The sequence below is a fragment of the Gadus morhua genome, chromosome 1 (assembly GCF_902167405.1).
Source record: "Gadus morhua chromosome 1, gadMor3.0, whole genome shotgun sequence".
Classification (NCBI taxonomy): Eukaryota; Metazoa; Chordata; class Actinopteri; order Gadiformes; family Gadidae; genus Gadus; species Gadus morhua.
The window spans coordinates 22,016,671-22,024,170 of record NC_044048.1 but is presented as its reverse complement, the minus strand read 5'-3'; the positions used below and the strand labels follow the sequence as shown (position 1 = coordinate 22,024,170).

Here is a 7,500-nt window from a genome sequence, read left to right as displayed (position 1 = left end):
CATCACCTGGAGGTACGGAGGTGTCAGTGTGTTAGTACCAGGTAGAGAACGAGGTAGGCAGGGGTCAGGGGTCAAAGGTCTTACTGATTATCTCTCCCGCTGGCTTGGCCTCGCCGTTGTTGTTACTGGGATAGGCTGTGGGAAAGAGACGTAGGGACACACGGAGAGACAGACAGTCAGACAGAGAGAGAGAGAGAGAGAGAGAGAGAGAGGGAGAGAGAGAGAGAGAGGGAGAGAGGGGGACAGAGAGGGGGACAGACAGAGAGAGATAGAGAGAGAGAGAGAGAGAGAGAGAGAGAGAGAGAGAGAGAGAGAGAGAGAGAGAGAGACAGACAGACAGACAGACAGACAGACAGACAGACACACGGAGAGACAGACAGTCAGACAGAGAGAGAGAGAGAGAGAGAGAGAGAGAGGGAGAGAGGGGGACAGAGAGGGGGACAGACAGAGAGAGATAGAGAGAGAGAGAGAGAGAGAGAGAGAGAGAGAGAGAGAGAGAGAGAGAGAGAGAGAGAGAGAGAGAGAGAGAGAGAGAGAGACAGACAGACAGACAGACAGACAGACAGACAGACAGACAGACACACGGAGAGACAGACAGTCAGACAGAGAGAGAGAGAGAGAGAGAGAGAGAGAGAGAGAGAGACAGACAGACAGACAGACAGACAGACAGACAGACAGACAGACAGACAGACAGACAGACAGACACACAGAGAGACAGACAGTCAGACAGAGAGAGAGAGATAGAGAGAGAGAGAGAGAGAGAGAGAGAGAGAGAGAGAGAGAGAGAGAGAGAGAGAGAGAGAGAGAGAGAGAGACACACAGACAGACAGACAGACAGACAGACAGACAGACAGACAGACAGACAGACAGACAGACAGACAGACAGACAGACAGACAGAGAGAGAGGGGGACAGAGAGGGGGACAGACAGAGAGAGATAGAGAGACAGAGAGACAGACAGAGAGAAACAGGGAACAATTCCTTGTTGAATTCATCAGTGGTGATACTTTGTTGCAGAGAGCTCCCATCTCTCCCATCGTTACTTAGCGCAGTTTAGCCTGCAAGGCCCGTCGTAGCCTGAAATAGCCTGACGTAGCACGACGTAGCATGACGTAGCGTAGCACATCTTAGCACGGGGTTGCGGAGTACAACGTTGACCGGCCATCAGCCGATGTCGCTTGCGGTAGCACGGCCTGACGTAGCCTGATGTAGCCTGACGTAGCCTGACGTAGCCTGACGTAGCCTGGCGCGGTACTCACGGTAGCACTCTGGGAAGTTGAGGAAGCCGTCGGCACAATTGTCGCAGCGTTCCCCGCTGTAGCCGGGCTTACAGAGGCAGCGGCCCGTCAGGTCCTCACACGTACCGTCCGTGAACTCGGACTCGCACGCGCACCCTGCGGAGAGACTGGGTCAGTCTGCTGGTCTGGGGTCTGCTCTGTCACCCTGAACAGAGACCAGGTCTATCATTCTGCTGGTCTGGGGTCTGCTCTATCACCCTGAACAGAGACTAGATCTATCATTCTGCTGGTCTGGGGTCTGCAGAATCAAAATGTTCTCTAAGAATAAGGTCTTATTCAGTCCAAGTGCTCCACTGGCATAAGGTGAGAAACCCTTACTTGAAGAGATGAAGGGATTATCTTAACTTAATGTTTATGGCTCCTTCATGAAGTGTAACACACTCTCATACGGTCTGTTATCCTGCTGGTCGTCAGCAAACACGTTCACAGTTTGTTTCTTAGTTGTGTGGGAGATGCGCCTGGTTTGGTTCGGGGGTTTGATTAAACAGCTGTCACTCACGTGAGCAGGCCAATGGGGAGTCGATTGGGTGGTCAGGTGACCTGTAGTAGGTGGGTATACACCGCTCACAGTTGACCCCGGTGGTGTGATGCTGGAGAGAGAGAGAGAGAGAGAGCGAGAGAGCGAGAGAGAGAGAGAGGGAGAGAGAGAGAGAGAGAGAGGGAGAGAGGTACAAAAAAGAACAAAATAAACCGCATAGAATAGAACACATCAAACATATGATCGATAATATTTATAAATTAATTTGATGAGAACACAGTATTCTATTCGTAGCATAATAAAATAGCAAGTAGAGTGATAACAGAGTAATAGTAGAGTGGTAATAGAGAATAGTAAAGTGATAATAGAGTATAGTAAAGTGATAATAGAGTATAGTAGAGTGATGATAGAGTATAGTAAAGTGATGATAGGGTATAGTACAGTGGTAATGGGTACAGTTAAGTTATAATAGAGTTCAGTAGAGTGATGATAGAGTATAGTAGAGTGGTAATAGAGTATATTAAAGTTATGATAGAGTATGGTAGAGTGATGTTAGAGCAGCAGTGGAGGTACCTGACAGTTGAGACAGACTCCGCCCCCTTGGAGCTGTCCGTTGACGTTGAGGCTAACCCTCCTCTGCTCCACCTCCGGGTCGTAGTAGCAGTCGAAGGAGTGCCGGTGGCAGTTACACTCTGTAACACATAACAACACAGTTACACTCTGTAACACATAACAACACAGTTACACTCTGTAACACATAACAACACAATTACACTCTGTAACACATAACAACAGTTACACTCTGTAACACATAACAACACAGTTACACTCTGTAACACATAACAACAGTTACACTCTGTAACACATAACAACACAGTCACACTCTGTAACACATAACAACACAGTTACACTCTGTAACACATTAAAACAGTTACACTCTGTAACACATAACAACACAGTTACACTCTGTAACACATAACAACAGTTACACTCTGTAACACATAACAACAGTTACACTCTGTAACACATTACAACACAGTTACACTCTGTAACACATTACAACAGTTACACTCTGTAACACATAACAACACAGTTACACTCTGTAACACATAACAACAGTTACACTCTGTAACACATTACAACACAGTTACACTCTGTAACACATAACAACAGTTACACTCTGTAACACATTACAACACAGTTACACTCTGTAACCCATTATAACAGTTAAAATCGTACACATTATAACAGTTCAACTCTGTAACACATTACAGTTACACTTTGGAAAACATTATAACAGTGACACTCTGTAAATAACTTTTAAATCCTATTTGTTACAAAACCACCTCTGTCTTGCAACACCAACTGCTTTAAGTCTCAGCTTGGTACAAAAGATTACATAGTTCTTCCTAATCATCCTCTACGTGACAGATTTGGGCGTACAGCTGGTTCGAGCTTAGGGTTACAGAAAGTGGTTTGGGTCATGACATTTTAGTGAGCATACCAGATGAACGGGCTGCTGGGTGCGTGGACATGAATCAGACACGCACAAGGTGTGAAGTGTCGCTGTGAGGATCCGGTTCCAGCCGGTTCTGGACTTTGTTGGTCTGACAGGTGTTTAAACGGAGCAGGCTCAGGTTCCTCTCTGTGTTTACGTGTTGATGAAGGAAAACTACAAAGCGCTGAGCCCTGTGATCAACCAGCGGCGGGGGTATTAAGTTACGTCTTCCTCGTGGTGTTGTGATGAGGTTGGAAGGTGAACTTTATAGCACATGATTAAAGTGAGCCGTCAGATATTCAGTGTTCAAGATGAAAGAGTGGCTCATATCTGATGCTTAAGACGCTGTGATTCTAACATTTTGCAGTGATTTAAATGGTGAATTATCACGATTGGAGACAGTGTGCTGTGCAAACGTAATGTATCTCTCAAGGTCTTATGTTTCGTCTGCTTTTCATAAGATGACTTTGTCTAATATAGGGCCAACCTTGACAGCTTCTCTATTTAAACCGGGCGTTGATGTTTGTATTTTATTTTAACACGTCGCTAGCAATGTTAACAACGTCCACAAGGCACTCGAGTCCCAAACCGACCAAATGTTATCGTAGCGCCGTGGTGGGGGTGGAGTCACGGTGACGGGGGGACGACCACGGCCTGCTGCTCACGCTCTATCGATAAGTCGTTTAAAAAAAGAACCATCTGGTTTGTCTCCGCGGTCGTCTCCCTGTCTCCCTGCGTCCTCTCCCCTTCCTCCCACCCTCCCCTCCTCCCTTCCTCCAGGAAGCTAATGTCTGGTTGTTTTATCTCTGAGTGCTGGCGTCTCTCTCCGGATGGAGCCCTAGTACTATAACACCGATACATGTTTACATGGATGTGTGTATGCATGTGTGTAGACGTGTCTGTCTGTCGGTCTGTCTGTCTGTCTGTCTGTCTGTATAGATACATAATTAAACCCAATCGAAAAATCGAGTAATTCAGCTTGAACAGAGAGGCTCATAACAATCAGAGTGAACAAACTACACAGGAGACACTAAAAAACAGATTCCAGGGACCAGGAGGAGGAGTAGCAGGAGGAGGAAGAGGAGGAGGAGGATGAGGAGCAGGAGGAGGAGAGGGTGAAGGAAGAGGAGGAGAAGGTGAAGGAAGAGCTAGAGGAGGAGCAGGAGAACGAGGGGCAGGAGGAGGAATAGCAGGAGGAAGAGGAGGAGAAGGGGCAGGAGGAGGAGGAAGAGAAGTAGAAGAGGTGCTGATCGGTATGTAGATCTCTGTGAGTGTGTGAATGCTGTCTGAGTGGAACCCAGACAGACATCGTTATCAGCAGACGTTTGAAGAGCACCACAGACATCTGGAGAAGAAAGGGTTAATCTGGGAACACGGGTTAGATTATCTGGAGGGAGGCATGGGGGGGGGGGGGCTCAGCCGCAACGCCTGAACACACACACACACACACAAACCACAGACACACACACACACACACACCAACTCACTCAATCTCACACACTCACACAAACACACACACATCCACACGGGTGCGGGTCTGTGGTGGGGGTCATGTTGTCACCCAGTCCTCAGCACCGGGAGGTGCAGTGCCCTAAAGCAGGGCTCCTTATCCCGAGCCCCGGCGCTCCACTCAGGCACCCGGCCTCGTCCCTCATCAGACCCCCAGACGCCCCCCAGCTCGGTGGAGGGGCTTGAGCTGAACACTCACACACTCTAGATCCACTACAGCCACCATGTAGTGGAGCGAGGGCTCCCTCCGGGACAGGCTCATTGATTACTTGGTGTCTTTATGTCCTATCCCTCTCTGTGCAAACGACCCTGTTTGAGTGTGTGTTTGTGCACGTGTGTGTGTGTGTGTGTGTGTGTGTGTGTGTGTGTGTGTGTGTGTGTGTGTGTGTGTGTGTGTGTGTGTGTGTGTGTGTGTGCGTGTGTGCGTGCGTGCGTGCGTGTGTGTGAGAGAGAGCACTCACGTTCACACTCGTTAGCATTATAGGTTGTGGCTGGTTTCCACGGTGACTGGCTGTACCCCGGGCAACACTGGTCACATGACAGGCCGCAGGTGTTGTGTTGACAGTCGCACTGCAGCCTGTAAACAACAACAAGGTTAGTAAACGATCAAGCAATGAGTGTTCGAAACGCAGTATGTGTGCATGTGTGTGCGTGTTTCTGTGTGTGTGTGTGCATGTGTGTGTGTGGAAATGCTCATTAGTTCACATTCCAATAGAGAGAAAGAGAGGGACAGAGACAGAGACGGACAGAGAGAGAGAAAGAGACGGAGAGACACAGCAAGATAGAGAAAGAGAGAGAGCTAGCGAAGAAACAAAGAATTCAGTTTTTGAATTTCAGTGTCCAAAATAGCCAGCTAAAGAATACAACGTACTGCGTTCTCCCTTCGAACAACATGGTTCTATGTCTTTCGTGGGCTCGCGCTACAGGGAAATCAGCAATCAGTTTGATACTGAATCTGATGTTATGTCAACATACTGAATCTGATGTTATGTCAACTCTATCAGACAAAACTTTCAGATGATCCTGCCTTTCCCCCGATTATCATCACATCTCTCTCTCTCTCTCTCTCTCTCTCTCTCTCTCTCTCTCTCTCTCTCTCTCTCTCTCTCTCTCTCTCTCTCTCTCTCTCTCTCTCTATCTCTCTGTCTCTCTGTCTCTCTCCCTCTGAAGCGCTTTAGGAAGCAACTCTAAATAGAGGGTTTTCTTTTAAAGCCGCTTCATCCCCTACTTCCTGTTTTAACCCCCTGACTGGGACCCAGGAGCGATTACTCACCTCTCCCTCTCTCTCTCTCTCTCCCTCCTTCTCAGTCTCTCTCACCTCTGAACCTATTGGAGCTGCTCTCTATTCTAGATCTGGATTCCAGAAACGCGTTTCTAACAGCTGTATGACCTAGCATGAGACTCCTAGCCTCCCACCTCCTCGTCCCTCCTCCTTCTCCTCGTCCCTCCCCTCACCTCCTCCCCCCCCCTCCCCCCCCCCTCCTCTCCTCCTCCTCCCTCCCCTCCTCTCCCCAGCACCTGGCTACCTGGCAGAAGGTAAAGCTTTATCTTCTGGGGTCAGCAGATGTTCTGGCCTCCTCCTACCTCCGCAACCTTCTCACAGAGAGACGCTACATAGAGTATAAATATTATACCTCATATCATATCAAAAACTACATTTTTATCCCTCATATTCCTCCCAAATGCCATTCCTGAGCACTGACCTCAGACCAGCCGCTGACAGAGCCAGCTGGTCCCCGGTCTGTTTAGACTCTCTGAAGGAGACGGACTTCAGGCACTCCCATTCCCCGTCCATTCTCCCAATCAACGTCGATAAGTTCAGCCGCAAAAAAAAGCGGAATATTCCAGTAAGTCACAGAGCTAATATTTGCACTAGTGTGAGGGTTGAGTGTGATGCAGGGGCCGTTGCCAGGCGGCTGAATCAGTCTTAGTAGAACTCAGTACCCCTGCTCTGTGGCTCACGCACAGCGTGGGTCAGGAGCACCACGCCTCAGAGGAGCGAGGAAACCTTCCTCATTCCTCCGTCTCGTCCGCTCCGTTAAACATGAGGACATTCCACCTGAGACTCACTCTCCCCTCCCCGCCCTCAGATTAAATGAATCCAGATTAAAGTAATTCATATCGTGTAATTCAGATTAATGGAATCCAGATTAAATTAATTAAGATCATGTCATTCTGATGAGTGGAATGCAGATACAAGTCTACAGGCAGAAAATAACTTCCAGGTTCACCAAATAAAAGTCCCGCTCCATCAGTTATTGCGATCATGAGCACCAAGGTCAGCAGCCTCACAAATCATGTGCGATGTCATCTGCTTTGGTGCATGAGTGGAGATCAAACATGGCAGGACCTCCTCTGCCTGCCCATCTAATCCCCTCAGTGTACCTTCTCTGTTCTGATCGTCTGGACGTCAATCTGCTGTTGATCATCCATACAGCAACCATCAACCCCTCAGGCCTCTCCTCTTTCATCTCTAGCTCCACCTCATTCCTTAAAGGTTGGGGAATGGAATTCTCTTTTTTGGCCATTTTTGCAAAATTACTTGAAATCCTTATCATAACCCACTTACACCCACTGAGTTAGAAGTACTGACATGAAAATTAAACAAGTCAATCATCTGTGGAACGGGCAGGGCTCGAAAAACTCCAGTCAATGATTTCCAGACCCAGCGAGTGGCATTGGACAGTAAGTACGTCAATCAAACGGTCGTACCGCACT

The 7,500-nt window shown here is 48.2% G+C and overlaps 1 protein-coding gene across 1 annotated transcript in view; it reads right to left on the bottom strand.

Annotated features, from left to right (window-relative positions):
• Positions 1-7,500, bottom strand: part of lama5 (laminin, alpha 5) — a 71,736-nt gene that overhangs the window by 35,391 nt on the left and 28,845 nt on the right. Inside the window, 5 exon segments of the mRNA XM_030352888.1 lie at positions 85-135; positions 1,259-1,393; positions 1,797-1,887; positions 2,349-2,467; positions 5,244-5,359. Coding sequence (XP_030208748.1) covers positions 85-135; positions 1,259-1,393; positions 1,797-1,887; positions 2,349-2,467; positions 5,244-5,359 — 512 coding nt within the window.